General features: G+C 46.9%; 2 protein-coding genes across 6 annotated transcripts in view; both read left to right on the forward strand.

Moving 5' to 3' along the window:
• ZNF544 (zinc finger protein 544) overlaps window positions 1-7,484 on the forward strand; it is a 26,082-nt gene extending 18,598 nt beyond the window's left edge. For 4 of the 5 annotated variants that reach the window (XM_017509613.1, XM_017509610.1, XM_037731746.1 and 1 more), the window contains one exon: window positions 4,967-7,484. In XM_017509613.1, coding sequence (XP_017365102.1) covers window positions 4,967-6,951 — 1,985 coding nt within the window. In that variant the 3' untranslated portion in view covers window positions 6,952-7,484. The remainder of the gene's footprint in view (window positions 1-4,966) is intronic. The other variant, XR_001819362.2, reaches the window with a different exon arrangement.
• A 7,548-nt stretch (window positions 7,485-15,032) lies between these two features.
• ZNF8 (zinc finger protein 8) overlaps window positions 15,033-20,954 on the forward strand; it is a 15,080-nt gene continuing 9,158 nt past the window's right edge. The window contains exons 1-3 of the mRNA XM_017509617.2: window positions 15,033-15,450; window positions 19,483-19,609; window positions 19,877-19,972. Of these exons, the coding sequence (XP_017365106.1) occupies window positions 15,385-15,450; window positions 19,483-19,609; window positions 19,877-19,972 (289 nt within the window). The 5' untranslated portion in view covers window positions 15,033-15,384. The remainder of the gene's footprint in view (window positions 15,451-19,482; window positions 19,610-19,876; window positions 19,973-20,954) is intronic.

A 20,954-nucleotide genomic window follows, 5' to 3' on the forward strand; every position in this document is an offset into this window, starting at 1 on the left:
GCGCCCGGCTCATTATATATATTTTTTGAGACAGGGTTTCACTCTGCTACCCAGCCTGGAGTGCCGTGGCACATCTTGGTTCGCTGTAGCCCCCACCTCCCTGGCTCAAACAATTCTTGTGCCTCAGCCTCCCGAGTAGCTTGGACTACAGGTGCAGGCCACCACACCTGGCTAATTTTTGTAATTAATGGAGTTTCACCATGTTGCCCAAGCTAATAGACTTCATTTTTTAGAGCAGTTTTGGGTTTATAGGTAAGTTGAGGAGAAAGTACAGAAAGTTCCCACGTCTGCTCTACTATGCACACACATGCGGTTTCTCCTGCTGTTACCATTATGCTATATTGTACGTCTGTAAAAATCCATAAACCTATCTTGAGGCATCATTTTGTGTGTATGTGTGTGTGTGTATGATGGAGTCTCGCTTCGTTGCCAGGCTGGAGTGCAGTGGTGCAGTCTTAGCTCCCTGCAACCACCATCTCCCAGGTTCAAGCAATTCTCCTGCCTCAGCTTCCTGAGTAGCTGGATTACAGGCATACACTACCACGCCCAGCTAATTTTTTTTTTTTTTGTAGAGACAGGGTTTCATCATGTTGGCCAGGCTGGTCTCGAACTCCTGACCTCAGAAAATCCACCTGCCTTTGCTCCCCAAAGGGCAGGGATTGCAATCGTGAGCCACCACGCCTGGCTAGGGTTGAGAATTTCTACGGGGTTCAGGGCAAGCAAATTGATGCTGAAGCAATGACCATGAAGCTATGGGATCCCCTCAGTGGAGGTCCAAGATGTAGAATGTCTACTAAAGCTTGTGGATCCCGAAGGTCCTCAGGAAGTCAAATAAATGGAGCATGAGAAGGTAAGTTAAAATGCCTAAGAGACATTATCTGTTTCCCTTACAGGCTAATCCTATGGGAGAATTTCACATATAAAAAGAGGGTTTAAGTCACCTGAAACTTGCGTGAGTTCACCCAGGTGAGCTGCCGCTGCCAATTGCATCACAGATAGGGATCAGGGACTATAACCAGAAAAGACAGAAGAGTCTTTTCTCCTTCTGGGCAGGGTAGCTATCCCCATTTACACCTTGGCTTTGAAGCAACATCGGAGGGTGGCCCTGGGCAGGTGCCTGCAGTTACCAGGGAGCTACTAGGACACTGCAGCTGAAAGACTGATAAAGAAAAAAGGGAAAAGGACTCAGGTCTTTCACCGGAACTGGGTGATGGTAGTCAGGCACTTCCACACAGAAGTCTTTCATTTTCACCAGAGAGTGGCCCCAGCCAGAAACTTAAGAGTTGCTTCCATGCTTAGGTGCTGTCCACCAAGGGTCCGTAAGTTGGAAAGGGAAAAAGAGAGAGAAAAGGGTTCCCCTATATGGAAAACAGAAAACGAAAAGAGAAGAAAAATCCCAAACTTTGGGCTTACCTCCTGGCTGGCTCAGGAAGATATGTTGCCAGTGGAGGGTGTCTAGGTTCTTCGCATTTTGAACAAAGTATTGGACAAAACACACAAAACAACAAAAGAATGAAGCAACAAAAGCATAGATGTATTGAAACAAAAACACACTTCACAGAGTGGGAGTAGGCTCAAGCAAGGCTCAGAAGCACTGGTTACAGAATTTTCTGGGGTTTAAATACCCTCTGGATGTTTCCCATTTGTTTCTTGGTTTACACCCTTTGAAGTAGTGGCCTGTGACCAGTCTGATTGATTGCTGAAGGTGACCAAGCAGAGGCTGAAGTGAAGTTACAAAGTTATGCCCCATGCAAATGCCTGATTGGTTGCAGGAGGAGACCAATCAGAGATACTTTCCGTTTTTCATCTGTAACAGAAAGGTTGGCAGGGGGGTGTTGCAAAGGGAGTAGCCTCTGAACCTTTTGTTAGGTGGACATGGAAATTTCAGGTTTTCCTTCTGATTCAGTTCTAGGAAGTCAGCATGAATCGGACTTAGGCTCCCTGCCTCCAGACCTTATTCCCCTTCTTCACTGGCAGCCGCTGATCTTCATCCTGTCTCCATAGTTTTGCCTTTTTCAGAATGCCATAGTTGGGGTCATTTACTATGCAGCCTTTTCTGACTGGCTGCTTTCACTAAGCAACATACATCATGTATATCTTCACACCACCCTCTCATGTTTCCCCCAGGATGGAGATGTTGAGTTTATCTGAATTTGTCTCATGTCTTCCTGTTCCTCCTTCCTTGTAACTCTCTTGCCTGCAACCTCTATTTTCTTCCTCTGAAGGGCACCCATGCTTATTTATCTACCGTCTTCCCTGGGCCACGCCCTGACACCGTGCCTCAGTAATGTCATTCTGAATTCTGTTTACTATCAGTCTTCTGTTTGGCATAGACACCCCTCCTGGCTGGTATGTGAGGACAGCCCCTTTTCTCATTTCATGCTCCTAATGGTGCTGCCACTGCAGGATATTTAATGTCCTTCACCTGATTTTCAATGGCCAGGCAAAATCTGAATGCATCTCAGCCACCAAGGACTTCTTTCCTGCTTCTCATCCTCAAATACCCTTCATTGGGCTATTGTTTCTTTTGAAAACATTCTCCCATCAGGGATTCCATGGTGACTCCCCAGAGGAACCACAGAGTTGGGATGAGGACAGCACTAGGTGTGAGAGTGCTGGGTGTGAGGGTGTCAGATGTGAGGGTGCTGGATGTGAAGATGCCAGGTATGAAGGTGCCAGGTGTGAAGGTGCTGGGTGTGAGGGCTCTTGAGTGTGGGGGTGCTAGGTGCATATAAAGGTCTTGCCCCAGAGGGAAGAGAGCTTTTAATTGACAGGAGGGAAACATTCCCTCAGAAGTCAAGGGATGGCCACAGAGTGTAGTTATTGAGTTGTCGAGGGATTCTTGTATCCTCATGTGCTCAAAGAGTGAGGTATGGGAACTTAAGATAGGCCTCAGTAGTGTTGGCCCTGGTGGCCATGCAACCATAACGAGCAGAGTGAGAAGCAGAGGGGGAATCTTTAGGACCTGGACAAGCATCCTGAGCTGGGAGCCTCTGCCACTTGTTTTTAGAGGCTTCATGTCTTCAACAGAGAAGAATCCTCACCAGGACAATAACAAGAATGGCAAGATCAACTATAATTTGTAATGTTGGTGCCAGACACTGTGTGAGGCTCACACAGTGATTCACTGATGCCTCAAAATAATCCTTGTAGGATAAATATTCTTACTCCTGGCTACAGCAAGGAAAATGAACCTCTAAGGAAAATGGACCTGGCTGAAGTGGCAAATGGAGCCCAGTTGGAGCCAGTCATGCTGACCATGCTGCTTCAGAGACCATGTAGTCTTTTCTGGAGAGTCTATTGGGCCAATTCTGGAATGGTTAAATCATTTTTCTCTGTTTGCAACCTGAAGAAATGGAAGAATTGGTGCATTAAGAATATGAAGTCAGGGTTTATGTTTGAGATGGAATTATGAGATGAGAAGTGGAGCAGAAACTGATATTCTAGGACTAAGAACCAGTTAGTAGTCTGTTTTTGTTTTCTGTGGCTGCTGTAAAAATTTACCACCGACTGGTGGCTTAAAACAATGCAAACTTATTCTCTAAAAGTTTTGGTGGCCACAAGTCCAAAATCAGTGTCGCTGGATTGAAATCAATTTGTCAATAGTGCTGTGCCCTAGGGCTCTGCTCCTTCTCGATGCTCCAAATGGAAAACCCATTTCTGCCTCTTCCTTCTCCTGTTGGTTGCAACATTCCATGGCTGAGGCCACATTTTTGCAGTCTTCAGATGTCTTCTGCTCTGTCCTCTCACCTTCTTCTCTGTGTTTCAAATCTCTCTCTGCCTTTCTCTTATAGGAACACTTGTGATTGCATTTACAGCCCCCCAGATAATCCAGAAAAAAATCCCCATTTAAAAAATTTTAGATGGGCGTGGTGCCAGGTGCCTGTATTCCCAGCTACTCAAGAAGCTGAGGCAGGAGAATCGCTTGAACCTGGGAGGTGGAGATTGCATTTAGTCGAGATTGTGCTATTTCACTGCAGCGTGGGCAACTGACCCAGACTCTGTCTCAAAAATAAATACAGTACCATACAATACATAAAAATTCTAATCACAGAAGGGTAATATCAGTTGTAATCAGAAGTTCAAGGCTGCAGTGAGCTATGATTGTGCCATTGCTATCCTGTTCAACAGAGCAAGACCCTGACTCTAGAAAGTTAGCTAAGTAAATAACAATAATAATAAATTCCTAATCACATCTGGACAGTCCCATTTTCCCAAAAGGTTACATTCACAGGGTACAGGGGCTTATACATACATATATTTTGCAGTGGTTAAGGGCTTTATACCCCGCAGACCCAGTTCATTCTGTGGATTTCTCCTTTTGTCTTTACCTCCCTATTGTTTTTTTTTTTTTTTTTTTTTAGACACGGCCTCACTCTCTCGCCCAGATTGGAATGCAGCGGCCCAATCTCAGTTCACTGCAACCTCTACCTTCTAGGCTCAAGTGATTCTCCTGCCTCAGCCTCCTGAGAAGCTGGGACTACAGGTGCCTGCCACCATGCCCACCTAATTTTTTTATTTTTAATAGAGACAGGGTTTCACCATGTTGACCAGGCTGGTCTCGAACTCCTGACTTAAGGTGATCCACCTGCCTCAGCCTCCCAATGTGCTGGGATTACAGGCGTGAGCCACTGCGCCTGGCCCCGCCTTCCTTATTCTTATTCTTCTGCCCTTTATTTGAGGACCACTGCTACTTAGTCACTTTATTATGTTTGCTTGTATTTTGCAGTTTACCACTGATACCATGTTTGCTGATCATAGTTGCTGGGCGTTGTGCCAGGTGCCTGTATTCCCAGCTACTCAGGAAGCTGAGGCCGAGATCATGCCATTTCACTCCCGCATACAGGTTACAGTTTGTTGTTTGAAAACAGACCAGAGACATCTCCCTCACAACAGCTGTCTCCTTCATCTATCCCTCCTTCTCTGATGCTTTTCCAGTAACTCAGGCATTTTGGATTTCTTTCAGACTGGAAGGCTACCCTTGAAAAGAATAGGTTGAATTCTGAAAAAGATCGAGTGTGGGATGAACTCTCCCACCATGTGGAAGTGAAACAATGTGTACAGGAGGAGCCACCCTGTTTGGTGTCATTAGGAAAAGTGCAAGATCAGAGCAACCAGTTAAGGGAACACCAGGAGAACTCCTTGAGGTTGACGGTACTCACCTCAAAGAGACTGTTTGCTCAAAGGAAACATTGTGAGCTTGAACGTGGGGGAAGTTATTCTCTACCTTCTGCTTTAAGCCTTCTACCTACAACATTACCTACAAGTACAGGTTTCCATAAGCCCAACTCACAGGTTAAACAGTTGAAAAGAAATTCAGTTTTCATTAATCATGAGAGAAATGGAGTAGATTGGAAGCACTGTGAAAATCATCAGCGTGCTAGAGCCTTCTGTCGGAGCATTTACTTGAGTAAACTTGCAAACATTGAAACAGGAAATAAAAACCCTTATGAATATATTGTCAGTAGTGACTCTCTCAACTATGATTCCTCCCTTTGTTTTCATGGTAGAATTTTTTCAGTAAAGAAAAGTAATAACTGTAAGGATTGTGGAAACCCCTTCTGTCACAGTGTGTCTCTGAATGAACACAAGCCAGTGCATTTTGGAAAAAGTGAGTATGAATGTGATGAGTGCAGGGAAGCCTGTTCTGAGAGTCTGTGCCTTGTACAAACAGAAGTAAGTGACCCTGGAGAGTCCCCCTTCAGATGTGAGGAAGGCTGTGCTGCCTTCCCCTTGGCCTCATCTTTTTCTGACTGTAACATCGTTGAGACTGCAGAGAAGCCATTTATGTGTAATCAGTGTGGAAAGTCTTTCAGCTGTTGTTCTAAGCTCATTGTACACCAGAGAACACACACTGGAGAAAAGCCCTTTGAATGTACACAGTGTGAGAAATCTTTTAGCCAAAGCTATGACCTCGTTATACATCAGAGGACACACACAGGAGAGAAACCCCATGAGTGCAGCCTGTGTGGGAAATCCTTTACCCAGAGTTCCAAACTTATTAGGCATCAGCGAATTCACACTGGAGAAAAACCGTATCATTGTATTGAATGTGGAAAATCCTTCAGGTGGAACTCTAACCTCATTGTACATCAGAGAATTCATACTGGAGAGAAACCGTACAAGTGTACTCACTGTGGAAGGTCCTTCAGCCAAAGCTCTGACTTTGTTGCTCATAAAAGAACTCACACTGGAGAAAAGCCCTATGAATGTAACTGGTGTGAAAAAGCCTTCATTCGAAGCACTCAGCTCATCAGGCATCTGCGAATTCATACTGGGGAGAAGCCATACAAATGCAATCAGTGTGATAAAGCCTTTACTGGGAGCTCCCACCTTGTGGAGCATCAGAGAACTCACACTGGAGAGAAACCTTTTGAATGCAGTCAGTGTGGGAAAGCCTTCACAGGGAGCTCTCACCTTCTTTCCCATCAGAGAATTCATTCTGGAGAGAAACCCTACAAATGTAGTGACTGTGGGAAATCCTTTCGGCAGCAATCTCAGCTTGTTGTGCATCAGCGGACACACACTGGAGAGAAACCTAATGAATGCAGTCATTGTGGAAAAGCTTTCAGCCAGAGGTCTCCCCTCATTGTGCACCAGAGGACGCATGTCGGTGAGAAGCCCTATCAGTGTGACATGTGTATTAAGGCCTTCAGCCAGCGGTCGCGACTTATTGAACATCAGAGAACGCATACTGGAGAAAAGCCCTATGAATGCATTGATTGTGGGAAAGCGTTCAATGATCGCTCAACCCTTACTAAACACGAGAGGACACACACTGGAGATAAACCCTATGAATGTGAGCACTGTGAGAAAGCCTTTAGCCAGCGGTGTCAACTTACTAGGCATCAGAGAATTCATACTGGAGAGAAGCCCTATGAATGTAACAAATGTGGAAAACTTTCCAGTTATAATACTTCCCTTATTCAATATGATAAAGCTCACAGGTGAGAAACCCTGTAAATAACCAAGACAGGGCCAGACTCAGTGGCCAACACCTGTAATCCAAGCACTTTGGGAGGCTGAGCCTGGTGGATTGCTTGAGCCTAGGTGTTTGAGACCAGCCTGGGTAACATGGCAAAATCCTGTCTCTACAAAAAATACAAAAATTAGCCAAGCGTGGTGGTGCATACCTGTAGTCCCAGGTACTCAGAAAGCTGAGGTGGGAGGATCACTTGAGCTCCAGAAGTGGAGGTTGCAGTGAGCTGTGATCATGCCACTGCACTGCTGCCTATGAGAGAGTGATAATAGATAATAACCAAGATGGGAAATTTTCCTGCCAGACCCTCTTTACTAGAAATCAGGTGGCCAGAACATGACTCTCAGAGTAGGGCTTCATGACCATGTGTATCAGAATTGCCTTTTCTTGAGATGTACAGGTACAAATTAAAAAAAAAAAAAAAAGAATTGCCTAGAGTGAGCACTGAAACTGTGTATTCCCAAGCTCACTCTAGCCAAATAAATAAAAGTATCTGGCAGTAAAATTCAAGAGTGTGCAGTTTCTAAAATCAAGCAGGTGGCTGGGCACAGTGACTCATTCCTATAATCCCTGCACTTTGGGAAGCTGAGATGAGTGGATCTCCCCAAGTCAGGAGTTTGAGACCAGCCTGGCCAACATAGCAAAAGTGTCTCTATTAAAAGTACAAAAAAAGTTAGCCAGCTGTGGTGGCTTGCACCTGTAGTTCCAGCTACTCAGGAAGCTGAGGCAGTAGAATCATTTGAACCTGGGAGGTGGAGGTTTCAGTAAGCCGAGATTGCAGCACTGCACTCCAGCCTGAGTGACAGACTGGGACTCCATCTCAAAAAAATCACACAGGTGATTTGTGTGCACATAAAAATGTGTCTATACTGTTGCGTTTAGGTGAGAAGCCATGGCTATGACCACCGAAGAAAAGCTTGCAATCAGAGCTGTTAGCAGGAATTAGGAAACTCAGGATGGAGCCGTACTCTTTGGCTCATCTTTCTGGTGCAAACAACTACCCAAGCATAATCAGATATTGTCCCCATAACGCATTCCTGGAAATGATGGTGGAGTGGGAGATACTCTTGATTTAGAGCCCTGAACACTCAAATTTAAACAGTTGTATGAGGAAGTTGATGTTGAGTGATGAAATATAAAGCCAGCCATCTTTGATGTATATCAGCAGTTAAACCAAAGGAGCCCGAGCCTGGGAACTATTCCAAAATGGTTTTATTTTTGCAATTAAAAAAATGGACTCTGGCCAGGGATGGTGGCCTATGCCTGTAATCTTTGGGAGGCTGAGATGGGCGGATCGCTTCAGGACAGGAGTTCAAGACCAGCCTAGCCAACATGGTAAAACTCTGTCTCTACTAAAAATACAAAAATTAGCCAGGTATGGTTGCACATGCATGTAATCCCAGCTATTCAGGAGGCTGAGGCATGAGAATCGCTTGAACCTGGGAGGGGGAGGTTGCAATGAGCCGAGATCATGCACTCTAGCTTGGGAAACAGAGTGACTCTGTCTCAAAAAAAAAAAAAAAAGGACTCTGAGCTGGCGGTAATGGCCCAAGCTTGTAATCCCAGCACTTTGGGAGATCAAAGCAGGCAGATCACTTAAGTCTAGTAGTTTGACACTAGGCCAGGCAACATGTTGAGATCCCATCTGTACAAAAAAATACAGTTAACTGGGCATGGTGCTTCATACCAGTAGTCCCAGCTACTCAGAAGGCTGAGGCAGAAATACTGCTTGAGCCTGGAGGAGTTGCACCTGCAGTGAGCTGAGATCACATGACTACACTCCAGCCTAGGCAGCAGAGCAACACCCTATCTCTAAAACAAAACAAACAAAAAAATGGATTCTGAATATTTCAGGGATTCCGTTATGCTTTAACTTTGTTGCTCAGTTGGTTTGTAATCAGAACTGGTAGCGTATTAATATAGAAAGTATTTAACAGGTGATATGAAAACAGGAGTCCAAATAGTATGTTCACAGAAGATTACAAGCATGTAATTTAGGTTGGTCCACTCAGCAACATGTGTCCTAGAAGAAAGAAAGTGTAATTGACAGCAGTGAGGAGAGTGAAAGAGCCCATGTCTGCACATTTACTTTTTTTGTTTGTTTGAGACAGAGTCTCGCTCTGTCGACAGGCGCCAGGCTGGAGTGCAGTGGCGCAGTCTCGGCTCCCTGCAACCTCCGCCTCCCGCGTTCAAGCAATTCACCTGCCTCAGCCTCCTGAGTAGCTGGGACTACAGGCGTGTGCCACCATGCCCAGCTAATTTTTCTGTATTTTTAGTAGAGACGGGGTTTCACTATGTTGGCCAGGATGGTCTCTATCTCTTGACCTTGTGATCCGCCCGTCTTGGCCTCCCAAAGTGCTGGGATTACAGGCGTGAGCCACTGCGCCCAGCCCACATTTACTTTTATTTTTTTACACAGACTGTTGCTCTGTCTCCCAGGTTAGAATGCAGTGACACAATTATGGCTCACTGCAGCCTCAACCTGGCTCAAGTGATCCTCCTGTCCTCGCCTCCTCAGTAGCTGGGACCACAGGCATGTGCCATGAAGCTTAGCTAGTTTTATTTTTTTTTAGAGACAGGCTCTCACCATGTTGCCCAGCCTGGTCTTGAACTCCTGGACTCAAGTGATCCTCTAAGCTCGGCCTTCCAAAGTCTACGGTGTATGGCTATTACTGCACAATTAAGCAGGATAAGAGTACATGGGAGGCCAGGCACAGTGGTTTATGCCTGTAATCCCAGCACTTTGGGATGCTGAGATGGGCACATCACTTGAGGTCCGGAGTTCAAGGCCAGCGTGGCCAACATGGTGAAACCCCATCTCTACTAAAAATACAAAAAATTATCTGGGTGTGGTGGCATGTGCCCATAATCCTAGCTACATGGGAGGATGAGGCAGGAAAATTACTTGAACCCAGGAGGTGGAGGTTGCTGTGAGCTGACACTGTGCTACTGCACTCCAGCCTGGGCAAAAAAATCCAGATTCTGTCTCAAAAAAAAAAAAAGAGCAGATGGAAGCATAGCCAAAGATACGGAATGAGGGAGGCTGGAGAGGGACAGGTGAGGAGAAGGGGTGGAAGCAGATGTGGCAGCCCCCAGCAGAGCCATAGACTGACAGGAAAGTGGGTTAATTGAAGATCTGCCCATCAAACTCGGACTCCCCCCTTTTTTTTTCCTGCCTGGCAATAGTATCTGGCTGTAGGTCAGCAAAAACTAAGTAGGGAAGGAGTCACATGCTAAAAGATAGTTCAGGGGACTAGGGAATCTGACGTGTTTTGCTCTGCAGCAAGGGCTGCTTTATTCTGGCATTTCAGAGCTTTTTACCTGATAGCTTGTTCCTGCCCACTTCACCCTACAGCAAACCATACTGTTAAAGCAGCCCCACTTGTCTGTGGAAATTCCCATTTGCTTTCTGATAGTCTCTTCAATATGGGTGGGAGGCAAGGAGCAAAAAATAAAGAAAGCTGGCTGGGTGCGATGGCTCCCGCCTGTAATCCCAACACTTTGGGCTGCCGAGGTGGGCAGATTATGAGGTTAGGAGATTAAGGCCAACATGGTAAAACCCTGTCTCTACTAAAAATGCAAAAATTAGCTGGATGTGGTGGTACACACTTGTAATCCCAGCTACTTAGGAGGCTGAGGGAGGAGATTCACTTGAACACAGGAGGCGGAGATTGCAGTGAGCTGAGATTGAGCCACGGCACTCCAGCCTAGCAACAGAGCAAGACTCCATCTCAAAAAAGAAAAGCCTCCATCGAGAAAGAAAGAATCTAAGACAAAGCAGAATAAAACAGATATTCAGAGGAACAAAAAAAAATTTTTTTTGAGACAGTTTCACTCTGTTGCCCAGACTAGAGTGCACTGGCACAATCTTGGCTCACTGCAACCTCCCCCTCCCAGGTTCTGCCCACCTTGGCCTCCCAAAGTGCTGGGATTACAGGCATGAGTGACTGCACCCGGCGGAACCAAATAGTTAATGCATTTTGTTAACATAAAAGTGAGTCAAGAAGGGGTTACAAATAACAAATAAGACAGATACTTTGAGAAAATAGAACAATGAGAACAAGAACAGACTCTGACATTACAAGTGAGATTGTTGAACAAATAAGTTAGAAAAAGAAAAAGGGAAACTTCCCCGGGGTTGAAAGGAAATTTTCAGGTAATGCCAAGTATTATCAGAATTAATAAGACCCATGCATCATAGAAAATTGAGAACACCACAATTAACAGCAGATGGCAGGGCTGGGCGTGTTGGCTCACGCCTGTAATCCCAACACTTTGGAGACTGAGGTGAGTGGATCACTCTAGGTTAGGAGTTTGAGACTAGCCTGGCCAACAGGGTGAAACCCTCTCTCTACTAAAAATACAAAAATTAGCCAGGCGTGGTGGCGGGCACTTGTAATCCCACCTATTTGGGAGGCTGAGCAGGAGAATTGTTTGAACTGGGGAGATGCAGGTAGCAGTGAGCTGAGATCATGTCACTGCACTCCAGCCCGGGTGACAGAGTGAGACTCCTTCTAAAAAGAAAAAATGCAAGTGCAAAGAGAAAAGATGTCAGACTTGTCTATTTGGCCAATTTGAGTTGATTTCAGCAGGCAGGGCAGGAAGGTTCCTTGGCTTCCTAGAATCCCCAAGACCAAACCTATGATTGATTGGCAAACCTAAAAGTGACAGGGAGAATGGAACCAAGTTGGAAAACACACTTCAGGATGTTATCTGTTGGGTACCAGCCCCAACCCCGTACGTGGGTGCCCTTAGTCCCGACAAGGGATTGAGAAAAGGAAATACAGACACAAGAGTAGAATTTCATGGGAGCCAAGTTGGCCCGGAGCGCTGGGCTCCAAACACTTTTATTATGTGCATAATCTCATTGATCTTATGGGTGTGGAGGGGAAGGGTAGAGGAGTGGGTAAGGTAGCTGTGCAGAGAGCTCTTGAGATCCTTCTAAGATAAGCTAAACTAGTGCTCTGAGCATTTAACAGCACTTGAGACCCTTCTAAGACACGCTAACTAGTACTCTGAGTTTATCACTGATTATTATCAGGGTGCATCAGAAGCATAGTGGATTAGGAGCCACAAGGTCTGACCACACCTGATACATCAACAGGCTTTTATCTCCTGAGCATTGAGGATTTAGAGCAATTAAAATCATGACATATTCGCAGAATTTAGGGAGAGCTTGAGGTGTTCCATGATCTCTGCCCTGCAAGGCTTTTCTCCTCCTCGCCAGCTCCCATCTGCAAACACCCTCCTGGATCTTGTGAGCAGAGCTCGCCTCCCTTCTCAGAGATCTTTGCATAAGCCCTCTTTACAAGGCCCTCATAGAGTCTCCATGTTGAGAAGGCATTCGTGGGACCACAGCAGTATTTCCTGCTCTGCAACCACCTCAAGGTGTTCCCCAGTGTTACTGCACTCTCGGATGGTCTTTAGGCCTCCTGTTGCCGCTTGATTTCTAATTAACTGCACCAATAATATAATTTAGTTCGGTGTATAAAATTCAGAGTACTCTGAGCCAAGCAAGATTATGATTTAGACAGAATTAACATAGGTCTCCCCCTGGCCATCAGGACCCACATTATCCATAAGAACTTCCCCAACCTAGCAAGACAGGCCAACATTCAAATTCAGGAAATACAGAGAACACCAGTAAGATACTCCTTGAGAAGAGCAACCCTACTGTTCCACTGGATATCTGTGTTTGAATGCATTTGTTCATCTGTCACTGGGTCAGTGTCTGAGGGTTGGACTCGAAATTCAGGGTTGGAATGTTTCTGGTTATGCTGACATTAGCCATTAGGCTGATGTTTTGGGACTGGATTTAGGCGTTTTTTTAATCAAGTGGATCTTAGCACTTTGGGAGGCCGAGGCAGGCAGATCACCTGAGGTCAGGAATTAGAGACCAGCCTGAACAACATGGAGAATCCCTGTAGCTACTAAAAATACAAAGTTAGCTGGGTGTGGTGGCAGGGGATTGTAATCCCAGCTACTTGGGATGCTGAGGCAGGAGAATCGCTTAAACCCGGGAGGTGGAGGTTATGGTGAGCCAAGATCTCTCGCCATTGCACTCCACCCTGGGCAACAAGAGCAAAATTCCATCTCAAAAGAAAAAAAACCAAAAAAGTAGAAATTTATATTATCATATTCTTTTTTTTTTTTTTTTTTTTTGGTAGGAGTTTCGCTCTTGTTACCCAGGCTGGAGTGCAATGGCGCGATCTCGGCTCACCGCAACCTCCGCCTCCTGGGTTCAGGCAATTCTCCTGCCTCAGCCTCCTGAGTAGCTGGGATTACAGGCACGCGCCACCATGCCCAGCTAATTTTTTGTAGTTTTAGTAGAGACGGGGTTTCACCATGTTGACCAGGATGGTCTTGATCTCTTGACCTCGTGATCCACCCGCCTCGGCCTCCCAAAGTGCTGGGATTACAGGCGTGAGCCACCGCGCCCGGCCTATTATCATATTCTTTAATAGCACAACAAAATTACTAATTAATAATTGTGGATATTTTAGAATATATTTTGAAACAGCTATTTGATCAAAGAAGAAATTTTAAAAACTAAATTTGTTTAAGTAAAAATAAGTACTCTATATCAAATGACCAACATGAATACAAAATATCAAAGCTTGCTTAAAGCTACAGCAGGGCGTGGTGGCCCATGCCTGTAATCCCAGCACTTTGGGAGGCTAGGGGGTGGGGGTGGATCACCTGAGGTCAGGAGTTCACCTGGCCAACAGGCCAAAAATCTGTCTCTACTGAAAATAAAAAAAATTAGCCAGGCATGGTGAGGGGTGCCTGTAAATCCCAGCAACTTAGGAGGCTGAGGGAGTAGAATCACTTGAACCCAGGAGATGGAGGTTGCAGTGAGCCGAGAATGTACCATTGCATTCCAGCTTGGGTGACAGAGTGAGACTCCATCTCAACAACTGGATTTAGGCGTTTTTTTAATCAAGTGGATCTTAGCACTTTGGCAGGCCTATTTAACAAAAGCCTATTCTATAGCCAAGTATGTTTCAAGTTTTTTGTTTCAAGACCCATTCACACTCTTAAAAGTCACTGAAGACCCTACTCAGTATTTGTTTATGTAGGTCCTATCAATATTTGCTGTAACAGGCATTAAAACTGAGAAAAAATTTAATTTATTATTATTATTATTATTATTTGAGACAGAGTCTTGCTCTGTTGCCCCGGCTGGAGTAGCTGAGACTACAGGCGCCCACCACCACACCCAGCTAATTTTTGTAATTTTAGTAGAGACGGGGTTTCACCATGTTGGCCAGGATAGTCTCAATCTCTTGACATCATGAGCTGCCCGCCTCGGCCTCCCAAAGTGTTGGAATTACAGGCGTGAGCCACCTCACCCGGTAAGATAATTTTTCAAAATAAACCCATTATATGTTAATGTATAGGTTAAGCTGTGTCTCCCTAAAATGATATGTTTAAGTTCTAACCCATAGTACCTCAGACCTTAAATGAGGTCATTAGGGTGACCCCTGGTCCAATATGACTGTTGTCCTTATAAAAACAGAAATTTGGAGACAGACTACTTGTCACACACACAGGGAAAATGCCACGTGAAGACAGAGAGATATACAAGCCAAGGAATGCCAGAGATTGCCAGCAAAAGCTAAGGAAAGGGAATGGAACATACACTGTCCCTCAGAAGGAACCAACTTTACTTTCTTAATAAACTTGCTTTTACTTTGCACTGCAAACTCGCCCTGAATTCTTTCTTGGGCAGGATCCAAGAGCCCTCCCTTGGGTCTGAATCGGGGCTCCTTTCATGTAGGAGGACCAGCGCTCCCAGCCTCAAGCCCCCTTCCAGCCGCTACCGCCAAAGTCTATTATATTAACAAACCCCTAAGTCTTCCTGAGACTTTCAAGCGTGTGCGTTTTAGGCACTGGGGAGCAGAGGGTAAAGCGGAACAGCCCCGGGGTTCCTCCAGCGCAACTTCCCGGAAAGAGCAGGCCCGGCCCACGCAGACGGGCAAGGCCCCAGCATCAGGAGGGGCGGACGATCCCCACCTTCTCGGAGCCCAGCCCCGCTCCCTGCCCCGCTCCCTGCCCCACGACTGAGGATTCTGGTTGCCCGCCCCATAGCGGGCAGCGCAGCGGGGAGCAACCACATCTCCCATCAGCCCCAGCTAAGCGCTCCCATTGGCCAGAGGCCATCGGGTGGAGGCTCCCATTGGCTAGCGGCCAGAATGCTTCCATTGGTCAAAGGCCCAGCCGGCGGAGACTCCCATTGGCCGAGAGCTGCGGCCCGCTGCACGGCCTCCTGGGAGTTGTAGTCGCCGCGTCGCCGGTGCGGCCGCCATTGTCCAGCGTTCGGCGAGTCGGGTGGTCCCTTTGGCTGTAGTGGTCCTGTGGTCTGGGGATCACCTCAGGCGCCATTCTACACTGGTCGATCCAGGATGGACCCTGAGGACGAAGCGGCAGCGGCGGTGATGTGTGTGGGGCCGCCGGCGGCCCGGCTTCAGGTAACAATAACAACAGTAACGACGGCCGCGGGCTCCGGGCAAGCGTCTCCCTTGGAGACTGACTCTTTCACTTCGCGGCACGATGAGGGCGGCACCGCCGTTATGCCTTTGACACGTGGGGAAACTGAGGCACGAGTCGGGGCGTGGTGACGGCCTGGCTGGTCCGAGAGGGGGCCGGGGTTCCAACCGAGTGCGCATGCTCCGCGGCGGCCCCGTCCTCCCCGGGGCTGGGGTCGGCCATTCCCGAGGGAATCCGGCAGGTCCCGCTCCCGCGTGCGGCGCCGCCCCGTCGAAACCCTTACGCGTTCCCGGAAGGGCTGTCCTCTTGTTGACGGATAACAGTACTTGTAGCATTGGCTGGGTGCCCAGGTGGCAAGCATCCTCAAATAGGGATGCTTCGACGCGTGGAGTCAGCGCACACCCACCGGGACCCCAGCACCGCGAAGCCCTTGCCCTGGGGCTTGGGCACAACCTCTTGGGGACAACGAGGGGTCACCACGCACTGAGTGTGACGAGAGCGACTACCAGGGTCGTCCCCTGGGAGACTGTGGGAGAACCGCAGTCCAGGGCGGTCAGTGTTTGCAGGGCCATCTGGCCATCAAAGCTCCAGCACTTCTAGACAAAGTGACTGCTGCTGCCTCTGTTTTCCATAAAGTGCCGCCTCGCGTGGCAGGAAACAACAATAATTCATACTTGCTCAAGCTCTGCAACTTTGAAATTATATACTTTTTTTTTTTTTGTCGTTGGTTTGTTTATGGGGAGTTGCACTATTTCATATTTGGTACACAAAGGGACACTATTGATAATCTTAGATTGCAGGCTTTCCGATGTGTATTACTCCAAATTTGCATGAAATGCTTCCACGTTTTAGTTTGTTCTTGCTGTGGATGGGGGACGCAGAATGAGCATAAGGCTTGAGAGAAAGTGTATTAGTTACCTGTTGCCATGTAACTCAAAACTTTGTGACCCGAAACAACAATAAATATCTCACAGGTTCTGACAGGAGTGCTGAAATGACTTAGCTGGTGGTGTTGGTCCAGGCTCGAGAAGTTATAGTGAAGATGTCAGCATAGCTGTTGTCACCTGAGACTTAACTGAGGCTGGAGGATCCACCTCCAGGATGGCTCACTCACATATCTGCTGATAGGAGAACTCAGTTGTTCTCCATGTAGGCCTCTCTTTGGAACTGCTGGGTATCCTTACAACATAGCATTTGGTTTCCCACAGAACAGGTGATCCAGGAGAGGGCAAGGTAGAAACCGTAACATTTTTCGTGACCTGGATTCAGAATTCACAGTTTTGTCACTTCCACAGTGTCTTACTAGTTAAACAAGTCAGCCTTGCTCAGTGTTGGAGGGGACTACGCAAGGGCTGGAGATCATTGGCAAAGATGGTTGGGGAGCATCTTGGAGGCTGTCCATCACAGCAGACAAGAACTAGAATGGAGAGCTTCAGGGTCCAATGTTTTATCTGGTTATCTCCATCTGCTGTAACAATTCACTACAAATTTTGTAGCTTAAAACAACATTTGTTCTTTCTGTTATGGAGGTCAGAAGTCAAAAATCGGGGCTGGAATCAAGGTGTGAGCAGAGCCACCCTCCCCACTGAGGTTCTAGGATAGAATCTGTTTCCTTGCCTTTTCCAGCTAAGAAAGCCACAGACATTCCATTGCTTGCCCTGTGGCCCTTTGCTCATCTTCAAAGCCAGCAGTGTAGCATGCTGCTTCAGTGATCATATTGCCTTATGTCTTCTATAGTCATATCTCCCTCTGTATACCTTTTATAAAGATACTTGTGGGCTGGGCACGGTGGCTCACGCCTGTAATCCCAGCACTTTGGGAGGCCAAGGCAGGCAGATCACCTGAGTTCAGGAGTTTGAGACCAGCCTGATCAACATGGAGAAACCCCTGTTTCTACAAAAAGTACAAAATTAGCTTGGCATGGTGTTGCATGCCTGTAATCCCAGCACTTAGGGAGGCCGAGGTGGGCGTATCATTTGAGGCCAGGGGTTTGAGACCAGACTGGCCAACATGGTGAAACTCTGTCTCTATTAAAAAATACAAAAATTAGCTAAATGTGGTGGTGTGCACATGTAGTCCCAGCTACTCAGGAGGGTGAGGCAAGAGAATCAACTGAATCCAGAAGGCAGAGGTTGCAGTGGGCCAAAATCACACCACTGCACTCCAGCCTGGTGGACAGAGTGAGACTCCATCTTGAGAAAAAAAACAAAAAAACATAAATTACCTGGTCAGTGATATTCTGTTATAGCAACAGAAAACAGACTAAGACAGGGACTATCTTTACTCTTTTCCATGTGGCTATCCAGATGTCCTGTAGGAAGTGTTTGTAAACCACTTAATCATTATACAGCCCCCAAGGGGTGATGCTTTGTTGACATGGAAACTGGGAGGCAAAAATGCTTCTTGAGGACAAAGTAACTGAGCCAAGACTCTGATCCAGAAATACCTGGCTTTCAAGCGTGGCTGCAGAAGGGCTTTGTTTATGGGACACATTTTAGGTAATGTTGCATCAACTTAAAAAAATTAGAATTTTTTAGGCTGGGCGCGGTGGCTCACGCCTATAATCCCAGCACTTTGGGAGGCCGAGGCTGGTGGATCACGAGGTCAAGAGATCGAGACCATCCTGGTCAACAAGGTGAAACTCCGTCTCTACTAAAAATACAAAAATTAGCTGGGCATGATGGTGCGTGCCTGTAGTCCCAGCTACTCGGGAGGCTGAGGCAGGAGAATTGCCTGAACCCAGGAGGCGGAGGTTGCGGTGAGCCGAGATTGTGCCATTGCACTCCAGTCTGGGCAACAAGAGCGAAACTCTGTCTCAAAAAAAAAAAAAAAAAAAAAAAAAAAAAAAAAACCTGGAAAAAAAAAAAAAAAAAAAAAAAAATTAGAATTTTTCACATAGAGGCCAGGTGCAGTGGCTCACACCTGTAATCCCAGCACTTTGGGAGGCCGAAGCAGGTGGATCACTTGGGACCAGGGGTTCGAGACCAGTCGGGCCAACGCAGTAAAACCCCATGTCTACTAAAAATACAAATATTAGGCAGGTGTGGTGGCACATGCCTGTAGTCCCAGGTACTAGGGAGGCTAGGGCAGGAGAATCACTTGAACCCAGGAGGTGGAGGTTGTAGTGAGCAGAGTTGGCATCATTGCACTCCAGTCTGGGTGACAGAGTGAGACTCTACCTAAAAAAGAAAAAGAATTTTATACTTAAAAATCTGACCTAATTTTCAGCTTCTCTTCAGAGATTAGCAGTTCTAAGGGTCCTGTATTTTCCCATAATCAGTCAGTTCTGCTGCTCATTCAGACAGGGTACATTCTCCCTATCACCCCCAGTCCCACCACTCATAGGGTAAGTACCCTTGTGGGCTCTTAAACTGGCCCACTTCCGTCATGTGAGCCTGCCTCACCTGAAGGGGTGAAATTCTGATCCCAACCCCTTGAACTCCTCTTTTCAGGAAGGATGGTGAACCTCACTGTTTTGTTTTGTTTGTTTTGTTTGAGATGGAGTCTCTCTGTCATCCCAACTGGAGTGCAGTAGTACAATCTCAGCTCACTGCATCCTCTGCCTCCCAGACTCATGCAATTCTCCTGCCTTAGCTTCCCAAGTAGCTGGGATTACAGGCATTTCACTTTGTATCTAAGGATTAGTGAGTGTATTTAGTTAGTTGCTGCTGTGTTACACACTGTCCTAAAACAGTATCTGTTTCTTTAGCTCACAAACCTTCAAATCAGTGGTTTAGCCCAGTCTCTGCTGGTACACTCCTCTGTCTTAGCAGATGTAGGTCATCGCTGTTTGGCTGTGTTGATCTTGGTGAATCCTCTCACATGTTCTCGCCATACAACACACACTTATGTGTAGTGGCCTAATAGGTGCCCAGTGAGACCGACTCCCATCATTCATAACTTGTAGTCTCTCGTGACACTGGCCTGCTTATTTTCTCTTTTTCCATTCTTCTTCTGTCCGAAAGTACTGATGGAGATAGTCCAGCTGATTGAGAATGTGTGTGATGTTTCAGGAACCGGTGACCTTCCGGGATGTGGCTGTGGACTTTACCCAGGAGGAGTGGGGGCAGCTGGACCCTACCCAGAGAATCCTTTACCGTGATGTGATGCTGGAGACCTTTGGGCACCTGCTCTCCATAGGTAAGACCTGCTTTGCAAGCTGTGATAACTGATTTTTCCTGGGTTATAAGTCATGGGGCCTCGGTGTGAGGATGTGACCTTGGGTCCTCACTCCCTATGGGGAATGCATGAAGAGGGACATCTGCCCTTTTCCATGCCAGTGCAGAGCTTCACCGTGTTGTGAGGTACCCACGTCTTCACAGTCAGGAAGGAGTCTGGTCTAGAGCCTGAGCTGGTTCTTTCTCTCCAGAGCAGACCCCTACCTCCTGTGTTTTTCCCCATTTCCAGGTCCTGAGCTTCCGAAGCCTGAAGTCATCTCCCACCTGGAGCAAGGGACTGAACCATGGGTGACAGAGAGAGGAATCACCCAGGGCTACTATCCAGGTGAGCAACCACTATGTGGGAGCAACTCATGGGAGCAGCCCAGCAGATTACTGGAGATGCACTTCATGGAAAGGGTGGTGGCTGGTGGTCCTCAAGAACACCCCATTCACTAGGAGTACACAGGACTCAGCTTAGAGTCATGCTGACAGCTCTGAGTATAGTGAGACCAACAAAGGGGAAAGGTGCATGGGGATAAGTCCAGAGGAAGCCAGGCATGAGCCTCCAGAGTTCCCTAACTGTGGAGTCAACTGGGATGTGCCAGGCTCCCCCAGCACACAGTTGTGACACCTTATGAGACATGAACTCCACCAGGGAAACTTGTGAGATATTCAGTGCCAGGAATTTTGACAGAGGCTGGTCATAAAGACACTAATCTAGTACAGACGAAGGTTCCAGACTACCAAGAGAAAGCCAGTGTTTGGAATAAACCACATAGTGTGCGCAGTGTGGGTACAGTAAACCACTCGCATCAGTTAGGGTGGGGGGAAACTATCCCCAAATCCAAATTCCCAGTTGCAACCAAGGGCCAGCCTTGTGAACAGGCCTCTCCTAAGAATGGTGGTCTCAGACCTGCCCTGTTAAATCTTTTCTGTGCAGTGCTCCATAGCCTTCTCACCTGTGCTTCCCATCTTCTAAGCTCAGAGGTCATTCACCTCTTCTCTAGTGGTCAGAATCCCACTCCTTCCTCCCTCTCTGCCTCATCTTCCTTTCTAGGTTCCAGGTCATTCCCTCTCTCACCATCCTTCTCAGCATGCCGTTTCTGTGGGATCATTTCTGATAAGTGAACTTGCCCTTCATCTTCTCCATTTCATTCTTGCATGTCCAGATCCTTTGTGGGTTTTGTTTTTTTTGTTTGTTTGTTTGTTTGTTTGTTTGTTTTTGAGACAGAGTTTCGCTCTTGTTACCCAGGCTGGAGTGCAATGGTGCAATCTCGGCTCACCGCAACCTCCGCCTCCTGGGTTCAGGCAATTCTCCTGCCTCA

This window comes from Cebus imitator, unplaced genomic scaffold (assembly GCF_001604975.1).
Source record: "Cebus imitator isolate Cc_AM_T3 unplaced genomic scaffold, Cebus_imitator-1.0 Scaffold417, whole genome shotgun sequence".
NCBI lineage: Eukaryota > Metazoa > Chordata > Mammalia > Primates > Cebidae > Cebus > Cebus imitator.